The sequence below is a fragment of the Eschrichtius robustus genome, chromosome 3 (genome assembly GCF_028021215.1).
Source record: "Eschrichtius robustus isolate mEscRob2 chromosome 3, mEscRob2.pri, whole genome shotgun sequence".
In the NCBI taxonomy this organism is placed as follows: domain Eukaryota; kingdom Metazoa; phylum Chordata; class Mammalia; order Artiodactyla; family Eschrichtiidae; genus Eschrichtius; species Eschrichtius robustus.
Genome location: NC_090826.1, coordinates 108,751,967 through 108,771,984, shown reverse-complemented (window position 1 = coordinate 108,771,984; position 20,018 = coordinate 108,751,967). Strand labels below are relative to the sequence as shown.

The 20,018-nt window shown below is 47.6% G+C and overlaps 3 protein-coding genes across 8 annotated transcripts; 1 reads left to right on the top strand and 2 right to left on the bottom strand.

Annotated features, from left to right (window-relative positions):
* Positions 1 to 2,005: 2,005 nt before the first annotated feature.
* CIART (circadian associated repressor of transcription) lies at positions 2,006 to 6,231 on the bottom strand. Of its 3 annotated transcripts, none has more exons than XM_068538181.1 (6): positions 6,169 to 6,231; positions 5,190 to 5,606; positions 4,947 to 5,022; positions 4,637 to 4,715; positions 4,426 to 4,528; positions 2,006 to 2,630 (listed from the first exon to the last, which is right to left on the bottom strand). In XM_068538181.1, the coding sequence occupies exons 2-6, from the start codon at positions 5,592 to 5,594 to the stop codon at positions 2,103 to 2,105; spliced, it is 1,191 nt and encodes a 396-aa protein (XP_068394282.1). In that variant the 5' UTR covers positions 5,595 to 5,606; positions 6,169 to 6,231; the 3' UTR covers positions 2,006 to 2,102. The 3 variants fall into 3 exon arrangements, with proteins under 3 accessions (XP_068394282.1, XP_068394284.1, XP_068394283.1); XM_068538183.1 differs by having other exon boundaries at positions 5,190 to 5,361; positions 6,169 to 6,213; XM_068538182.1 differs by lacking the exon at positions 6,169 to 6,231 and having other exon boundaries at positions 5,190 to 5,824.
* Positions 6,232 to 8,259: 2,028 nt separating this feature from the next.
* On the bottom strand, positions 8,260 to 16,241 carry C3H1orf54 (chromosome 3 C1orf54 homolog). 4 transcript variants are annotated; one of them, XM_068538177.1, is made up of 7 exons: positions 16,211 to 16,241; positions 13,954 to 14,019; positions 12,678 to 12,761; positions 11,837 to 11,895; positions 11,308 to 11,418; positions 9,110 to 9,211; positions 8,260 to 8,438 (listed from the first exon to the last, which is right to left on the bottom strand). In XM_068538177.1, the coding sequence occupies exons 2-6, from the start codon at positions 13,997 to 13,999 to the stop codon at positions 9,113 to 9,115; spliced, it is 399 nt and encodes a 132-aa protein (XP_068394278.1). In that variant the 5' UTR covers positions 14,000 to 14,019; positions 16,211 to 16,241; the 3' UTR covers positions 8,260 to 8,438; positions 9,110 to 9,112. The 4 variants fall into 4 exon arrangements, with proteins under 4 accessions (XP_068394278.1, XP_068394281.1, XP_068394280.1 ...); XM_068538180.1 differs by having other exon boundaries at positions 9,110 to 9,208; XM_068538179.1 differs by having other exon boundaries at positions 16,203 to 16,238.
* Positions 16,242 to 16,370: 129 nt separating this feature from the next.
* On the top strand, positions 16,371 to 19,999 carry APH1A (aph-1 homolog A, gamma-secretase subunit). Its single transcript, XM_068540696.1, has 7 exons — positions 16,371 to 16,708; positions 17,267 to 17,437; positions 17,604 to 17,677; positions 17,913 to 18,035; positions 18,189 to 18,316; positions 18,737 to 18,860; positions 19,200 to 19,999. Exons 1-7 carry the CDS (start codon positions 16,371 to 16,373, stop codon positions 19,262 to 19,264), a joined length of 1,023 nt encoding a protein of 340 aa, XP_068396797.1. The 3' UTR covers positions 19,265 to 19,999.
* The last annotated feature ends 19 nt before the right edge of the window (positions 20,000 to 20,018 follow it).

Genomic DNA, 20,018 nt, shown 5'->3' with positions numbered 1-20,018 from the left:
ACCTTGAAGTGAAGGAATGTAGTTAGAGAAAAGAGCCAAGGGCTGAGCCTAAGGGAACATGCATACTCTGGAGTGGGCAGAAGTGAGGCTATTAAGAGATATAGAAGTTGTTGCCAGATAGGTAAGAGGAGAATTAGGATAGCGTGCTGACATGGGATCCAAGGGAGGAGAGTTTCAGTAGGCATTACCAAGAGTGTCAAATGATACCGAGAGCATGGAGTACCTAGGCTTTGTAAAAGCCCCTGGATCTAGCTATTGACTGGATGGAAGCTACATTATAATACTTTAATTCTGTAAGATCTTCTTAGTGACTTAAGAAGGTGCAGTAGAGTGATAGCAGTGGACGCTAGGCTGCAAGAATTTAAGGACTGAGTGGTGGAAAGGAGTCAGAAAGAGTATGATTAGACTACTCTTTTTTTGGGGGGGGTTGTTTGTTTTTGTTTTTTAATTTTTTGGCTGCACTGCACGGCATGGGGGATCTTAGTTCCCCGACCAGGGATCAAACCCATGCCCACTACAGTGGAAGCACAGAGTCTTAACCACTGGACTGCCAGGGAAGTCCCTGGACTACTCTGTCAAGAATTATAGAGAAAAGATGAGAAAAGGGCAATTGGGCTCAAGAGATATTTTCTTTTTTTAAAAATTATTTTTAAATTTATTTATTTATTTATTTTTGGCTACGTTGGGTCTTCATTGCTGCACGCGGGCTTTCTCTAGTTGCGGCGAGCGGGGGCTACTCTTCATTTTGGTGTGCAGGCTTCTCATTGCGGTGGCTTTTCTTATTGCAGAGCACGGGCTCTAGAAGTGTGGGCTTCAGTAGTTGTGGCTCACAGACTCTAGAGCGCAGGCTCAGTAGTTGTGGCGCATGGGCTTAGTTGCTCCATGGCATATGGGATCTTCCTGGACCAGGGATCTAACCCATGTCCCCTGTATCGGCAGGCGGATTCTTAACCACTGTGCCACCAGGGAAGTCCTTCGAGAGATATTTTCAAGAAGGGGGTACCTGATCATACTTGCGGGAGGAATAATTATTACTTGTAGGAGAACGAAAGAATAAATAATTCAGTAACAAATGGAAGTTACAAGGTAAAGAGGGCGTAAGTGACTCAGCAAAAGTTCCAGAGGTGCAAGGTAATCAAAAGCACAACTGGAGAAGTTTGCCTTAGGGGGAGGGCATGTTGTCTGAAATAAAATGAGACAATAATTCACTGAGAACAGAGGACTTGAGAAACAGGTGAAAGACGTATAACCAGCTATGAGGAATATGCTAAGTAGCCAATATGCAATAACTAAAATGACTAAGTAGTCTGAAACACTGCCAAGGCTGGGAGAGGACATGGTTTTGATGGAAACTGTGACAAATCAGAAAGAGTAATACATGGAGAAGGGTAGATGTAGGTAAATTCACAGACTTCAGTTTTGCCCTTTGATGACACTGGGTAGCATACATTTAGCAGCTGCAGTTTTTTGAATAAGGAGGCCCAGCATCTGAGGGGACTTCCCATTCTGACAGTTCTGGGGCACTGCTTCCTCTTCAAAACTGGCAACCACAGTGGCTGTTCGGGCTTTTGTGTCCCTCCTCTGGCAGCAGTAGATTACATATGCATTTAGCCACAAGCATCAACAGCTCCCAACAAAGCAAAGAGCTACCCCAGAGCAGTAGAACCTGCTAGTCTGGGCCAGCTGGAAGGTTACAAGAGTGAGAGACACAAACAGAAAGGTACTAGTCTCTGAGCCTGAATGAAAAAACAACCCAACTCTGAACCCTGTAACTGTCCCAAGGGTGTTCCCTAGGAAGACAGCAGCAGAGAGTCCCTTTTCCTTTCCCGCAGGACGTATATTGTCCCCTCCAGACTTCTAATTTGGTGGAGCTCGGGTTCACAAACATTCCCATCCCCTTTCCTGCAGCTCAGAGGATAAATATTGGAATTCGAGGCAGAAGGTTTCAATTTCCCCCAGTCAGCAAACTGTTTAGGTATAAAATTTATTTAATCAGAAAGGATTTCTCTTCCCTCAACACAAATTCACACATTAACAGTTAAAAAAGTATATAGAGAGACATATATTTACACAAATTAGAAACTACAGTCTCAAGTCCTGCATTAGGGATTGAGAGGAGGGACATCAGGAGCAACAGAAGGGTGGCTTCTCATCTGTTCTAGGTCTCCCACGGTCATCTCTCTGGTCATGGTGGGTACACCAAGAGGGGATGGGGTACAGCTCCAGTCTGATGGCAGAGTTACTGGCAAATTGTGGCAACAAGGCCCCTCTCCAGAGAGTATCTTAGGATCACCAGGGATGACAGGAGATGCTGTAGTAGTAGATGGAACTGGAGTGGTTGGGGCTGAGTGGGTGAAGGGCCGTACTCCATGCTGGAGGAAAAGGATGACACCAATGCTGGTTCCAGTGCCTAAAGGACCATGGCTAAAGGAGATGGTACCTGGGGAACTGAGAGGGGGATTGCAAATTGGAGTAGTGTGGATCCAAGTGAGGTTCATAGCTGGCCATTCAGTGAGGTGCCAAGGCTGCTTTGGTTTCAATATTAGCTGTCCTAGCTGTGTCTGGTCCATCTTTTCCACAGAAAGTGCAGGAGAGGAAGCAGCTGGATAACTGTGGTGGCCTGGAGAATGCTAGGGAGGGGGAGAGAAGAGAAAAAATTATGTGAGAAAGCTTTCAGATTAACTCCACCTGGTTGCTTAAACATTTGGTTTCCTTGGGAACTCTGTAATGCTAACATACCTTGTTTTATGCAATAGATAATTTCCTGTCAGGCCATGATTAAGTAAAAGTTTTAGTAACCAAACTGTACTTTCATTTATTTAACAAATTCTTGTACCACACACTATATAGGCACTGGCTATTCACACGTATGCAAAATAAAACAAACAGTCCCATTGATTCTCACTATTTATAAACTAATTTATTTTAGAACTTCTTTCTAAAAAGTCTATTTTTAACTGGAATCATCATTTCCCAATTTCTGTATTTTAAGTTCTAATTTCCTATGTTGAGTTCCTTAAGAAGTGTAGATTAATATGCAGGCAAGATCCTCCTGCTTATGTTTATGTATTTATTTTTTAATTTTTAAAATAAATTTATTTCATTTATTTATTTTTTTGGCTGCCTTGGGTCTTCGTTGCTGCGCGCGGGCTTTCTCTAGTTGCGGCGAGCGGGGGCTACTCTTTGTTGTGGTGCACGGGCTTCTTATTGCGGTGGCTTCTCTTGTTGTGGAGCATGGGCTCTAGGAGCGCGGGCTTCAGTAGTTGTGGCACTTAGGCTCAGTAAGTAGTTGTGGTTCACGGGCTCTAGAGCGCAGACTCAGTAGTTGTGGCACACGGGCTTAGTTGCTCTGTGGCATGTGGGATCTTCCCAGACCACAGCTTGAACCCGTGTCCCCTGCGTTAGCAGGCAGATTCTTAACCACTGTGCCACCAGGGAAGTCCCCTCCTGCTTATTTTTAAATCAATTATTCCCACAGCAGTTGAAAACAAGGACTGTCCATTAGCTACAGGAGACTTTCCTCTCCCTCTCATTTGAGTGCCCCCTACATACTCTATTATTTGAAGGCACAGAAAATAGGTCATTCCACACTAGATCTAAGAATCTTTTCAGGGACTTCCCTGGTGGTGCAGTGGTTAAGAATCCGCCTTCCAAGGCAGGGGACATGGGTCCAGGAAGATCCCACATGCAGCGGAGCAACTAAGCCCGTGCACCACAACTACTGAGTCCGCATACCACAACAACTGAAGCCTGTGCGCCTAGAGCCCGTGCTCCACAACAAGAGAAGCCACCGCAGTGAGAAGCCCGCGCACCACAACGAAGACTGGCATCCGCTCGCCGCAACTAGGGAAAGCCCGTGTGCAGCAACGAAGACCCAACGCAGCCAAAAATAAATAAAAAAGAATAAAAAAAAAAAAAGGAATCTTTGCAACACTCTCCTTATGGGTGCCCCATGGGTGCCTTCACCCCTCCCAGTGATGTACTTCTTGTGACCAGTCCTCAAAACCCATGCTTCCAGAGGGATACAAGGGTACTTGGGAAGGAGTAAAAAGAGGGAGAGGAAAAGGGGTTTAGGGGCAGCAGAAGAGAAAAGATTTGCAGAGAGAAGCTGAGGAATCTTCCTGCATGATTCATTTGGCCAGGTAAAAAGCATTCTGTATCTATGCAGAAAGCAGATAAGCTACAACATGAGGAACAGGGCTAAATTCCATGGAGTTCCTTGAAATGATCCAAACAAAATAGAACCCCAAAACACCTAGAAATCAAGACAATGAAGGAATTTTAGGCATTCCCTTCCCTGAAAAGAAAACTTGTTGAAAAGATGAAAAGATCCAAAAGAAAATGGAAGAGGGAGCCCATTTTTGCGTGTACACTTCATTTCTTTGGTTATTTCCCCACCTTTTCCTCAGGTTTATAAGTTCTCACCTTGGTCAGCTGACTACGCAATGATGACTTCTGGGCAGCTATATGAGGAAACCAAGTCTTTAACATTCCTTCTACCTGTAGCAGGGTTCCTAGATAACGCTCTCTGTGGGGGGGAAAAAAAAAGCCATTAGGTGTGAAAAAAGTAACAGGACAGGATTGGAGATAGCTCCTTTTTTATGAAGTACTGAGGAAAGAATCAAGAATCAATTACCCCATCTGTGGCTTCTGCAAAACACCTACTATGCGCTGGATCCTGTCCATTGCCACGCTCTGCTGGAAACTGCTCAATCCTGGGGTCAGGAAAGAGGAAGAGAGATCAAGGATTGAGATTCAAGAATTTAATCAGGTAAAGGAAAGACAGAAGGGCTTAAAATGGATTCACCTAAAGAAATTGTCACAGGAGAAAAAGGGAATCATCCAGGCCCCAAACAAAGACTTAAGAGAAATACACATTCAAAACATATTTTGAGAGACAGAGAGATGAATGTAGCTCAAATGAATACAAGTAATCAGATAACTACCTCTCTCAAATCGACCCATCTTCAGTCCATTCAGTAGGTCTGTGAGAGGGGGTATGAATCCTCGGAGCTCTTTACACTGTAGAAAAACAGGACAAAGGGTATAGAAGACCAAGAACTGCCCACACCAGTACTTATTCTTCCATCTCCCAATCTGAGAGCCAATACTATCCTCATGGGGTCCTTACCAACCAACTGGGTGCTAAGCCACTTGGTCGTTATCTCCTTTCCCCAGCTTTCTCTTACCTTCTGAGCAAACAGCAGGTCTCCTTCTGTGGTACAACCCTGGATGTTTAGACCGGCCTCCAATTCACCACCTCTTGATCTTTTGACCCCAGATCCTGACATAGAAGAAGCCAAGCCCCGCTGTTCCGAGTGAGATGCTGTAGGTTGCTTACTGGAAACCTTGGGTCGTTGCCTGCAGCGGATAGGACCAGGGCTGGGCCGAGAACCTCCCCTCTGACCAACAGTGTCTGGCCTGGGGCCATGGGCCCACTTGTCCTCCCTCTCACTATCGGAGGGGAAGCCAGAGTCACTGTTCACTGGGGAGGTGGAAAAAGAGGAATAAAGAGAGTAGGAAGAAACGCTAGATGGAGAATCCATAGGTTCAGAAGCAGGGGCTGGAGAGCAGCTCCCGGAGTGCCCAAACATCGGGACCTGCAACTGAAGAGCAAAGCGAGGGAGTTTGAAACCAGAATCTGAGTATTAGGAAATGGACTGGGAGACTAGGGTGTACTGTCTGCGATCATAATATCTCTTCTCTCCCTCCCCAATATTACCTGTCTCAGGGACAATAAAAAAAGTCATCTTCCCCGCCTCCCCTCCTCCATTAAGAACCTGGATTGCCTCTCTGGCCTCCGCAGAGCAGCTCTTAGCCTGACACAGACTCTTTCCCCTCAGTTCAGAGTAAATATAATGATTTGACACCTTTCCCCGGTTCGCCTCTTCTGGTCTCATCCTGACCCCGCAGCGAGCCTCCCTACCTGAGATCACGCCACCGGCAAGCCGGAAATCTGCGGCACCCGAACCCACCTAGGGACACCGCAGCAACCTCCCTCCTCTTGCCAATCTTTCTGATCAGGATCCCTGCGCCGGACCATCTCCAGTCGCGCCTGCCACGTGATGCGATCCCTCGCAATACCAATATCCGCGTTGAGTCCCTAAGCCCACTCCCACCGGGTCTGATCCTCCTGCGCGGATCGCTCCCTGACCTGAGTCTCCTCACCTGTGTCGGTCGGCTCAGCCCAGGCAGTCTCCAGCTCCTACTCCGACTCTCGGGTCAGGGCTACCCACCTCCGCCTCCCTCCCACTGGGTCCCGCCCCTTCCCCCTCCCAGACACGTGCAGCTCCGCACGTGCCTTCCCCCGGCGTACACAGACCTCGCACCCTCATTGGTTGTCTAGCCGGTGGCACGTGACTCTCGTTACTGAAGTTCACATTCCATTTGCTACAGCATACAGGGGCTCGGCCAATAAAGAGGCAGTCAGGTGACGATTGGTTGGAAGGTAAGCATTCCGTGCTCCGCCCCTACATGCGGCTAGCGAGGAGGACCCGGTGATGAGAGAAGGAGGAGGATGGAAAAAGAGTGGAAAAGAAGGGAGGGGAGGAAAAGGGCGGAGCCTGTGGCTTTAAATAGGATGGTGGTGTGCCGGATCCGCGCAAATGGAGTGTGCAGACTGGTTGTGTGACCTAAGGGGTGAGCCTTGAGATGTGGGACTCTTGGCTCTTCCTTGGGAACCGACCCCTCTGCCCCCTCTTTCAGCGCCTCCGCTCACGAGTGCAGCACGTGGAAACGATCAGCGACTTGCGTCTGCAACGTGTGTGAGAGAATGGATGTGTGCCACTATGTATACTCTCCCCCTCTCGGCGGCCCAGCTCTCGTGACTGCCCCGTCTCTGTTTCACCCTCCCCTCCTCCTCCTTCTCTTACAAGTTGGGTGCCTCCTGCCCTGCTGGGTGAGGAGGGTGGGGATTGCTGCCGAGAACACCGCGTCCTCTCCCCGGCTCCCGCTGGGGCGGCTCCACCAGCCCTTTCCTTATGTAACCCGCCACGCACGTTACCACCTCAGATGCCAGCCCGCCACGACTCCAGAGGTCAAAGCCCCGCTGGGTTGTTCCTGACTTTTCTACCCTGGTTCCCCGGGCCCTGTGCCCTTAGTTCTGTGTTTCTTAACACAAGAAAAGGAGAGTGGGTAGGTCTCTGATCTCCTAGATTATGTACTTGTGCAGCTTCAGTTTCTTCATTTGTCCTCTGGAGAAGATTTGAAGGACGGAGGGTGGCAAGTCCGGAGTTTACTATTCACTGGCCCTTGCAGTGCTTTGTTTTGTTTTGTTTTGTTTGTTTGTTTTCTTTTGCTGTGCCGGGAGGCTTGCGGGATCTCAGTTCCCCAACCAGGAATTGAATCCGGGTGACCGCAGCGAAAGCCCGGAGTGCTAACCACTAAGCCACCGGGGAACTCCCCCTGGCAGTATTGAGGGCACAGTGGAGAGAAGGGGACAGGACCCAGGGACTGTGGGCTGATTGAAGCTAAAACATCCAAGAGACCGCAAGGGGGCAGCCCAGTTCTGATTAGGGTCGAAGGATAAAAGGAAAAAAAAATTTTTTTCTTTTTAAAGTTTGTCCCTGGGCTTCCCTGGTGACTCAGTGGTTAAGAATCCGCCTGCCGATGCAGGGGACACAGGTTCGAGCCCTGGTCGAGGAAGATCCCACGTGCCGCGGAGCAACTAAGCCCATGTGCCACAATTATTGAGCCTGCACTCTAAAGCCCGCAAGCCACAACTACTGAAGCCCACGCGTCTAGAGCCCGTGCTCCACAACAAGAGAAGCCACTGCTATGAGAAGCCCGCGCACCGCAACCAAGAGTAGCCCCCGCTCGCCGCAACTAGAGAAAGCCTGCAGCAACAAAGACCCAAAGCAGCCAAAAATAAATAAATAAATTTATAAGAAGAAAAAAACAGTTTGTCCCCGAATGCCTTAATTACTAACTGAAAAGGGTACATAGTTAGGAGCTGCAGTGGGGAGATAAGTGGAGGAGGGTGTGAATTTTAAAAATCTATTCTAAGTAGTTTTGATATTTTACGTATGTTTAACAATGTGCTTATTTTATAAAAAGGAAAAAAGGGTTCCACTTCAACTTTCTTTCTGCAAACATACTGTCTCAACACCATATATGATAAAGCAAAACAGTAGAATTAGAGGGAATTATAGGCTGTGAATAAACCTGTTGTTTGTGGGTGTTTTTCTCCATTATTCCCAAAATTTCAGGGTTTATTTTTTCACAGCCCTAATAATTCCCTCTAACTGTACTGTCGCCTAACTCCCTTTCTAATCTACCCTTCCCACACCTATATCCTGGTGCTCTCTTCAGTGTTGCAGCTTTAGAACTGACCCTCATAAAGGAGTAGAGAGTAACCAGATTACGTCATTTATTTATTTAATCTTCCACTCTCCTCTTCCCAAATCCCCATCCAATGAGTCGTAGCAGCCTTCCCTCTCCTAAAAAAAAAAACGAAGAAAGGGAAAAACAAAAAACAAAAAAACAAGGTCAGGGGACTCAGGAAGCCCCTCCCACCTCTATGGAAACCCCCCAGATTTCTTATTTTGAGCTAGATTTCCCCATGACATCCACTAGATGTGTCCCCCTCCCCTCTTCACTCCTTCCTTCTGCTAAACCCCTTCATGCCCATAGTTATTTAGATTACCAACTTAAATTCCTTCCCTATAATACAGGTTTCTCTTCCTTCCCCCTTTCCACCATCTCTCCCCTACACTAGGGAACCACCCCCACTTCTGCCTCTTGACTCTGCCAGGTTGTAGGGCCCCTCCCATTTTGCCCTCTATCACCTGAAGAGCTTTAAACCAGGCCAGCTGGAACCAGCTTTGATTCCTCGAGGCAGACTGGAAACCTGGAGAAGTTTCTTCTCCATTCCACCTGCTTCTGCTCTAGGAGGTCCTGAAATCCTCCCAGTTCAGAAAAAGTAATGACTCTTATTACAAAGGCCTTTGCCTCAACATCTCCTAAACCTCCTTAAAGTTAGATAAGATTTTTCTATATGTGATCCCTCTTTAAGCAGCTGAGAGAGAATTGACCAGGCTGGAAACACTAGCCAGAGATACTGGTAAAATTGCTTCACAGACTCCCCCAAGGCCAGTGGCTGCACTCTCACCTTCTACATGAAATACATCCCCCCCTGAACGAGGGCCCAGGACAGGAGGAGTGCACCAGGACTCTGCAGACTGGATACAGCATTGTTCAGATCTGGACTCTGCTAAAATACAGACATCCCCTCATAGTAGGCTAGTGTCATCCTTCCTACTGCCCACCTCCCACTCTGGAAGGATAACCATCTCTTTACACCAATCTCTGTCTTCTTTCCTCTGAGCTTAGAGAAAGATCCACCCCTCCTCCCCATCACTATAAGAAGTCCTTTCCTCTGTGCCTTTCAGCCATTCCTGACCATACCAGGGAGACCTGACTCAATTCAATGAGATGTTTTTTGTTTTGTTTTTTAAGCTATGTGCATGACACTATGCTAGTCACTGTGCTAGGTGCCATAGGGGGGATATAAATATAATTAAGACAGTGGTTCTGTCCTCACAGAGTTTACAATCTAAAGGGAGCCTACTATATACTTTAAAATATTTATCTGTCCTTATCAAGCATCAGCTTTCCATTTCTACTAATTCTTCCCATCTGTGTTCAACTATATTCAGACTGCACTTTGATCCTGTTGCCCTTTCTAGCTGTTGCTTCTCTTTTTGCATTACCAGATTTCTCAGATGGTTGGTCTATCCTCTCCCTCCACTTCCTCACAATGTATTCCCGCTCTAACGCCACAAAATCTAGCTTTTGCTACATCCACCCAATTAAAACTGCTTTCTCTGTGATTATCAATCACCTCCTTCTCCTTGGCCTCTTGGTAGCTTTTGATTGATTGTATTAAGCTTTCTCTTCTAGACTTCATAATACAAATTTGGCTATCTGCCTACCTCTCCAATCAGCTTGTCTCCATTTCCTTGGTTGATTCCTCTTCTACTAACTACCGGCACAGTCATTGGCCTTTTGGTCTTCTGTGTGTACTGGCTCTAATGAGCTCATCTACTTTTGTAACTGTGACTTTGCACTTAGAACTGTAGCACTGACTTAATTCAGCTACCTTTACGACACCCTCATAGGGCTGTCACTGTAAATTCAGCTTGGCCAATACCAAATTTGTAACTTCACTCCTAAATCACTCTGATCTCCCACAGTTCCCATTTTGGTCAACCATTTCCCCCGATATCCATGTTTAAAACTTTTAAGTTATTTTAACTCTCTCCTCATTTATTGCCCATATGAAATTATCACTGGAGCAAGGCATTTTCTTCAAAATGTTTCTTATTTTTCTCCTCTCCATTCAAAATGCCACTTCCCTAGTCCAGACCTTTAATGGATTGTTTCTGGAATGATGCAAACCTCATGAGTCTCTCTCCACTCCACTGCATCCTTCATACAACCAGATAAATCATTTTTCAAAAATACCACTTTCATTGTGTGTTTACCACACTGAAGAACTTACTAGGCTCCCTATTGCTTATAAGTCTGAACCTTGCCCGGATACTTCAGACTCTGTAATTTGGTCCTATCTTCCCATATGTGAGATTACCAAGCAAGTACTTGGAGCATTGTAAATTTTATTTCTTAATTTCCCACCGTTCCTTTCCATATACCCTCTCCTTCAGTCCACTAAACATACCCTGCTTGTTCTATCCCCCTTGTCTATGCAGCTCTTTCACTCTTGGAATAACTATTCTTCCCCCTAATTGCTTTCATCCTTTCATAACTTCCTGCCAATCGAAAGCTCACCTATTCTTCAAAGTGTATTTCAAACACAATTACCTCCTAAAAGTCTTCCAGACAACTTCAGCCTGTGCTAATCTCTCTCCTTCCACAGCCTAAAGCACTTGTTTGTCATATGCTGTCAAATGTATATGCAATTTAACATTGTGACAAATCTTTTCATTTTGTTTTAAATGTTTCATAAGTGTAAACTTGAGTTTTATGAATACTTTGAGGATAATAACAACATCACAGATTTCTTTTTCAGCATCATCAGCAGCTTTAGGCATAGGTTACTTACACATTAAATACTATTCAACTGAAATTTAACTGCACCAAATCTTCCCAGTGTTCTGTATACAGGGTTAGTGTTAAATCTCAGTGAAAGAAATGATGGCCAAGCTGAGATGAACACCTGCATTGTAGTGCTAGTTATTTGGTTCCCCCATCCACCAAAGCCTCCCTCTGCTGCACGTCACCAGCCCTGGGATCTATCCAGGGTAAGGGTTGTCTGTCTCCCTCCCCCCTTATCCCCAATCCACTCACTGGTTCCATTGTCACTGGTTTCTCTGTTACAGGCTTCTGATGGTCTGCAGGGTCTGTTTCACCACTAATGGTAGTCTCTACTGCTTCCATTACCTCCTTATCCAACTTGTTCTGCCCTCAGTAGGATTAGGAAACACAGAGTTAATCACTGCCTCCATTCAATATCCTCATAGATTTTCTATTTAGAGTTCTTTTCTCCTTCACCACCTCTTCTCCCCCCTCCCCATCCCCCAAGACTTAAACTCAGGGATCTTCCCTACTTCATGTTTGCATGGATTATGTACCCATCCCATTCACCAATTCCCTTGACTCAAGGATTGTTCCTCCCTTTCAGTGTCTTAGCAAACCTACTGCATTCTGGCTTCATCCCCAGCTTTGGTTAACAAATTTGTTTTGGGCTCACTACCTAGTTTCACTTCACCTAACTAATTTTTATTCCTGTTCATCATTTACATTTCAACAATGCCCAGTTTCTTTTTAACTGTTACCTATCCTGATCCTCCTAGAGGGTCATGTAGATATCACTCACCAGCCTGTTCTCTGACTCAAACATAGAGTAATCAACAGTGAAGTTTGCACCAAAGTCATCTGGGGAGGAGAAAAAAAATCAGTAGTAACAAAGGTAGCACTAGATCTGGAAATGAGAAGAGGAAGAAATTGTTCAGAATACTTCAATTTGCTCAAGTTGTAAAATTTACTGGTATAATTCTAATGAACTTTTGATGTTAAAATGTTTGTGGGGGCTTCCCTGGTGGCGCAGTGGTTGAGAATCTGCCTGCCAATGCAGGGGACACGGGTTCGAGCCCTGGTCTGGGAGGATCCCACATGCCACGGAGCAACTAGGCCCGTGAGCCGCAATTACTGAGCCTGCGCGTCTGGAGCCTGTGCTCCGCAACAAGAGAGGCCGCGATAATGAGGCCCGCGCACCGCGATGAAGAGTGGCCCCCACTTGCCGCAACTAGAGAAAGCCCTCGCACAGAAATGAAGACCCAACACAGCCATAAATAAATAAATAAACAAATAAATAAACCCAAAAATTAAAAAAAAAAAAAAAAGAAATTGCTGAACTGTCTATACCACTATACCATTTAAAAAAAAATGTTTGTGAATGTGTATGCATTTATATTTTCAATCTGGTGTCTAAAATCATGTACAAATTTGAAAAATTTCAAGTTGTTTCAATCAATTCCTAAAGGATTGAAAATCACTAGTTTGAGACATGACATCATGAGCTTGATAGTTTTTGCTCATAGCCACATTTCTCTCTGACCTAGTTATACCATTGTAAAGGAAAAGTCAAAGTGTCAGAAGTGAGCATCTCCCAAACCTCTCTCCATCCTGCGAAGGGTCAGAACCTTATACATACTCACCATAGTTGGGGGTGACTGTGTAATAATAGACCACCTGATAATAGTCATCCTCTTCCAGTCCTTCTTCATCCTCATATTCTTGTCCTAGGGGGACAAGGACTAGAGGTCAGGGGGCATCTGGAACTCCTTAGCAATAGAAGGACACCTGACGTTGACCTCAGCTCTATCAGTTTCCTTTCCTTCTGCCTCCCCTCTACTATCTCCCTGCCTCTGCACCTCTAAACCTTTCTCAGTCTTCTGGGCTCCATAACTCTGATGAGACCTGTTACACTGTGCCCTTTCAATCCGGGAACTCCCAGAAGAGAAAACGGGTCCCTTCACATACTATAACCCAAACTAAGCCTTAAAAAGGTAGGAAGCAGAGAGACACCAGAAATTAAGACCTCCAAATCCACTCCTCAGTATGCTCTACACCTACTTTATTTGTGAGAGATGTTCTCTTAGCAGTGGCTCCCACAACTAACACACACACACAGCCTCTTGGACTTGGACTTTAGTTCCAGTTTCAATGCTAACTAGTAGAATATCTCTGAACAAGCCAGTTAACATCCGCTCTCTTAAAATGAGTCAGCTGGACTAAATGATCCATCTGCATTAGTTTTTCTTCCTTTCCAGGATTAAAAATATGTGGCTTGGACTTGATTGGGTCAGGAATTCTAGGCCTCCTGCTAAATATTTCCCTAAGCTCCTTGAATGCTCTCTCTTAACCCCAAGCAATGACACAGAGTCTGGAGGAAAGGGAAACAATGAGAGCACCTGGCAGACTGGGAACAAAGGAGGGAAGGAGCCAAGCTACTTTTGGGACCTTGTCCCTGAAGGCAGACAGTACTCACTATCCTAAAGGCCACCCCTTCTGTGTCTTTACTAATACAAAGCTTTTCTCCAACTCGCTGGGAAAGAAGATACCCTGGCTTCCCTCGCTAGTTTCAGACTGCCCCACCTTCAAAGAGTCCACCTCTCTCCACTCTCACTTTAGTCCTTCTCATCTTGTTCAACTCTGTGGTGATGGCGAGCTGAGTTCACTCTCGTTAGGACCTCCCCATGGCTGGGGCTCCATCCCCGTCAGCTGTCTCTTCTTTGACAGGACTATGCTCTCCTCCCCTTTTCCTGGCCCTAATTTCCAGGTTCCCCCTCTGCCCCTGACATCTAACACAGTTGAGAAAGTGTTATCACTCCTTTTGAACTGCACCTCCCGCCCTCTCCTCATTTTCTTTTCTCCCACCCCATTTATGGTAGAAGACCTGGCTCAAAAGCTCACGGAGAGACGTGTACTTACCCAGGATGAGTGGCACAGCAAGGATGGCTACAAAGAGGACATCCATTCTGGATTCTGCACTAGTGCCTTGAAAGTAAAAAAGGAAATTACAGCGTTTCCCACCAAACTTACCCCGCCTTCTGCCCTCCTCCAAAGCAGGGAAGGAGCTGCAGCAACCCTTCTCCCAGGGGGGGGAGTTCCCCGCCCACTTGCTGACTGACTGGGCCATCAGTTACTACCAGTGCGGTCCTCAGCCACAGCTGCCCAGATCAAGAGAGGCAAAGTGAACTTTGATGGAAACATGTTCATTGAGACCCTCTGGCTCTAGACTAGATCCATTCAGGCCTCCTGCTGCCACTTCCAGAAAAACAAAACAAACAAACAAACCCACGAAAAACCCAAAGAAACCCAAACCAAACAACAACAAAAACCCCAGCCTACCAAGGAGTTTCCCCTCTCCCCTACTTTGCTTCCTTGTTCCCAGTCCTCACAAAAAGCTCACCCTCCCTCTCGCTGTCCCTGACTTACTATCACTATCCAGAACTGCCCTTCTCTCCGAGGCTTCATCACAATCTCTTTCTTCACAGTCAAATTATTCTGAGGAAGGGATGAGCATTTTTCCTAGACTGAAAATAGTCTCCCTTCTCTGCGTGTCTCGGACTACGAAGTATGGGAACAACATCAACATCATTGTCTGACTCTCCAAGCACCTGCTGCATTGTTTCTGATTTCAAAAAAAAAAAAACTTTCAGTCAAGACTAGTTACTTCCTCTCTGCTAAGTACTGATCTCACCTCACCTCCTTCTCAACTTTCTGCACACAGGATAGGAAAAGGGAGGACGCAGGTAGTCTCTTTCCCTGCTGTATATGCGACACCCCTTCTCCCACTTTCAGTCACTTGGTATGTTCCCTTCATTCTAGCCTACAGGGGTGGAGTTCATCTTATCCTTCTCTCTGCTTTTATATTTCCCATTTTCATTCAATTCAATTTAGAAACATCAAACATAACGTATGTGCTAGGCACAGTGTGCTAGGCCTAGTCTGATAGGCAATTCAGGGTTCAGAGGCAAGGGAATAAGAAAAGAATGCAGGTATTTTTTTTTAAGGGAGTTAATAAACATCCATTCAACATCTACTATGAGTCAGACACTATGCAAGTCTCTGGGGAACTACCAATGAACAAGATAGGTTTGATTCCCGTTATTAAGTCAGCAAATGCTGTGGTAACAGCTCAAAGGAGAGATGAGAAGAGTTGTCTTATCCCTATCTCTTCTGGTTTGCTATGCTCAGAAGCAAGACAATAGAGTCTTGAGCACTGGCCAGGATGTTCCCACCCTCTTAACCTTATTGGGGGAGGATTTGCATGGTGACTTCTCACGTACATCTATCTAATCTATTCCTTCAGCTCCTTTCCAGAATTTTCTGGAAAAAAATGTAAAACTCTTATGTGGATGTACATCTATGCATTGCCATAAATCATTTCCAGGAAGGAAAGTAAGCCTGGTTCTCTCTGAAGAATTTCTATAGTTTTTTTGGGTACTTTGATTACTCTCTCAAGAACAATATTCCAGTTTCCCTCACTTTCCCATCCTGGTACTCTTTTTCCTAAACATCCTCCCTAAGGACTAACCCCACCTGCATCCAAATGAGGATACAATACCCTCTTCTCATACTTTAACTTTCTTTCGCTCTAATATGCATCTCCTGTGCCTACCCTTCCCCCCAGCCTGAGGAAAAGACACCACTGAGGTTCATTTTCAGAAAATAAATGGAGGAAGTATGACATAAAAGGAACTGAGTAACTTGGCGGGGTGGGGGTGGGGGGGGTGTCATTTTCCAACTCCATAGCTCTAATTGCTTTTTACAAACAACTTTAACTCTCGATTTTAACTCAAAATCCCCTCTAACCCTCCTAACATTGCTCTCCAGGCTCCTTTTACTTCGCTCTGATTCTCCTGTCATTACGGATGAAGGCTTCATTAGCGATACACTGCATTGCATGCTTCCTATAGTAGCCTGTTCAAAGAGCTCCTACTTTTAAGTGCAACCTTCATCTCTTAGGCAGTAGCTCTAGCTCATTTCCTCTCATTCAAGTAAGAACAATACCCGTCCCTATCTCCCTGCACCCTCTATCCTGTGCTTTCTTTGTATTTGTCCTTTAGGTTCCAACAGGATCTTCCCTCCTCTGCAGCTGTTCAAGAAGCGTAGGATTGCTACCACCCTGCCCCATAAAATAACGAAAGGGAACAGCGACCAAGGTCGAACCGAACCCAGGAACCTGGTTTAACCGGCTGGAGCCACTCCCAGGGCCGAGGTCCAGGAGGAGGGCAGGACTACAACTCCCAGCACGTCGTGAAGCCACGCCCCCGCCTCCGCAGCTCCGCCCCCGCGGGTTCTCCATTGGCCTCCAGGGGGTGGGGATTAGATGGGAGGTGGCCATGGGGCCGCGGCAGGGGTTTGTCCCCTCCTCGGCTTCCGTAGAGGAAGTCGCGCCGACCTGTATCTGGGGTTTCGGTGTCCCCGCCTTCCCGGGGGTCCGGGGTGACATTGCACCGCGCCCCTCACGGGGTCGCGTCGCCACCCGACGCGGACTCCCTGGCTGGCGTGCTTCACCCCTTCGCCTCTCTTGGCCGGGCCCCCACCTCGCCCCCAGCTACCCAGCCATGGGGGCCGCAGTGTTTTTCGGATGCACTTTCGTCGCTTTCGGCCCGGCCTTTGCGCTTTTCTTGATCACTGTGGCAGGAGACCCGCTTCGCGTCATCATCTTGGTCGCCGGGTGAGTTAAGGGGTTGGGGAGACGCGGGAGGACGCCGAAGAGAGAGATCCGAAAGGGGCTGGAGGAACTGGGGCGAGCCTGGAAGCCTGAGAGGGGGAGACAAGTCGGAGGTGAAGATTGGAGAGGGTCGAGTCAGGGATCTGGGTGATTTGCCCTTTCCCGCAGTTGGTTTCCGCCTTCCAGAGATCGCACAGATTCCTCCTATACTCCTCCCGCGACGTCCGAGGAGGCCCAAGGCGAAGACTTGGAAGGGGGCTGTGCTGACCTCGGCCGGCCCTAAGGGAGTATCCAGGAATGGATACCTCGCCCTCCTGTCCTCCTACACTCTGGCTCTCATCACTCTGAAGACTCTTTAATCAGATTTCTTACCCTTTCCCTGCGTTCGGATCCCTACAAACTCCCTTGGTGGAGACACCTATCCTATCTCCTCCCTGTCTCCCTGGACAATCCGGAAGTCTAACTTCCACTTTTTATGCTGCAGCCTCGGTTGGTTCCCCTCTTTGATTTCCCTGGATGCCCCCTACCCTTGCTTGTCTGATTGCCTTTGTCTTTCCTCAGGGCATTTTTCTGGCTGGTCTCCCTGCTCTTGGCCTCTGTGGTCTGGTTCATCTTGGTCCATGTGACCGACCGGTCAGATGCCCGACTCCAGTATGGCCTCCTGATTTTTGGTGCTGCAGTCTCTGTCCTTCTACAGGAGGTGTTCCGCTTTGCCTACTACAAGCTGCTTAAGTAAGAAGATGGGGTGGTCTGGAGGGGAGAAGGGCAGAGGACTGAACTATAAGTGGGGCAGCCCTGGGTGGTGGTTTGGACGAGGAGGTACTAAGGGCAGATATTAGAGGGGAAGGCGATTCCTGCCCTCCCTCATGTTTCCCCTATCCCACCCACCCCACCCCAGGAAGGCAGATGAGGGGTTAGCATCGCTGAGTGAGGACGGAAGATCACCCATCTCCATCCGCCAGATGGCCTATGGTGAGCCAAGGGAGAGGGACTGGAGGAGGGAGTTGGACACTCCTCTCTCCCAGGGAAGTCTCTAAACATCCACATGTCCTAAGCGGCTTCTTGTTTTTCTTCATACCTGACTTCCAAGGAGAGGTGGTCTGGAGGGAGAGTAGGTGTGGGGGAACTGTGACTGGGAATGGGGAGGGATCACTGGTAATAAGGCTATAGTGATCTTTGACATTGATGAAACCCTCCCTCCCCCCAGTTTCTGGTCTTTCCTTCGGTATCATCAGTGGTGTCTTCTCTGTTATCAATATTTTGGCCGATGCACTTGGGCCAGGTGTGGTTGGGATCCATGGAGACTCACCCTATTACTTCTTGACTTCAGGTAAGATCCACTTTCTTTCTTGCCTTCATGCCCCATTCATCCCTGACCCTGATCTGGTTTATTGGCCTTCCCTGGGAGACTTCTTTGGCTCAACATCTCAGGAGGCTGGGAGAAGATGAGGGATGTATCTCATCCCCATCTCCCTCCCTGCAGCCTTTCTGACAGCAGCCATTATCCTGCTCCATACCTTTTGGGGAGTTGTGTTCTTTGATGCCTGTGAGAGGAGACGGTACTGGGCTTTGGGCCTGGTGGTTGGGAGTCACCTACTGACATCGGGACTGGTGAGTTGGGGACAGGGGCCTGAGTTAGAGAGAAAAGAACTTAATGGTGAGTGGGATGGAGGGGAAATATATTCTCACTTCTTAACATTTAAAAACTTATCTTGGGAGGAGGCGGAAAGGTGAGTCTTTAGACGTCTCTCACCTCAGCATCAATTGTATAACCTGCTCTGCGGATGCTCTAGGGAGGAGTTTGAATGGATTAGTCAAACTAATGCAGGTGGCCTGAGGTGAGCAGGAGTGGCAGAAACCTCTGAGGGGGCTGAAAAATCACAAATGCCCTTAACCACAAGATATCGGTGTTCTGAAGGACTGGGAGATTTGAGTGAGATATCTGGGGGAGATTTGGGTCAAAGGCACAAAGAGAATATGGGGATTAGAGGAAGAATCTAACCTCTTTTCTACTCTTCCCCCCATCCCCAGACATTCCTGAACCCCTGGTACGAGGCCAGCCTGCTGCCCATCTATGCAGTCACTGTTTCCATGGGGCTCTGGGCCTTCATCACAGCTGGAGGGTCCTTCCGAAGTATCCAGCGCAGTCTCTCGTGTAAGGACTGACTACCTGGACTGATCGCCTGACAGATCCCACCTGCCTGCCCACTGCCCATGACTGAGCCCAGCCCTAGCCCGGGTCCATTGCCCACCATTCTCTGTCTCCTCGTCGGTCTATTCCACCACCTTCAGGGTTTTGCTTTGTCCACTCATGACCTTTAGTCTCTAGGCTTTACCAGGAGCAGTCTGGGTTCAGCCAGTCAGTGACTGGTGGGTTTGAATCTGCACTTATCCCCACCATCTGGGGACCCCCTCCCCTTGTTGTCCAGGACTCCCCATGTGTCAGTGCTCTGCTCTCACCCTGCCCAAGACTCACCCCCATTCCCCTCTGCAGGCCGACGGCAGGAGGACAGTCGGGTGATGGTGTATTCTGCCCTGCGCATCCCACCCGAGGACTGAGGGAACCTTGGGGGGGACCCCTGGGCCCGGGGTGCCCTCCTGATCTCCTCGCCCTGTATTTCTCCATCTCCTGTTCTGGACAGTGCAGGTTGCCAAGAAAAGGGACCTAGTTTAGCCATTGCTGTGGAGATGAAGTCAATTGGAGGTTCAAGGGTAGACGAGCTCTGAGTTTCCCAGTACCCCCTCCCCAGACTGGATATCTTAGTCTTTTTCTCAGGTCTGAGGGGAACCATTTCTGGTGTGATAAAGGCCCCCAAATTGCCTTTTTTTTTTTTGAGCGGGAGGAGGGAGGAAGTATGTTGGAATTCTTCTCCTAACCTCCTTGGACTATGTTTTCCCTCCTCAAATTGCTCCTTATGGCTGGGCTTATATCTATCCAGCTTTCCCCTTGGTCCCAGGCTTTGGGGGAAAGGAAGGAAGTGCATGTTTGGGAACTGGTATTACTGGAACTAATGTTTCAACCTCCTTGACCACCAGCATCCCTCCTCTCCCCAAGGTGTACTGGAGGGTGCTGCGGGGAGCTGGCCCACCCCAGAGCCGCAGTGCCACTGGGGGAGTCAGCCTACTGTGACATCGCAGGGAAGGAGGGCAGATTTTTTTCTAGTTTTTAATTGGGGGGTGTTGGGGGGGGCGGGGAGGTTTTCTATAAACTGTATCATTTTCTGCTGAGGATGGCATATCCCATCCTTTTAATCAAGGTGATTGTGATTTTGACTAATAAAAAGGACTTTATAATTGTGAGGGAACTTGGCTT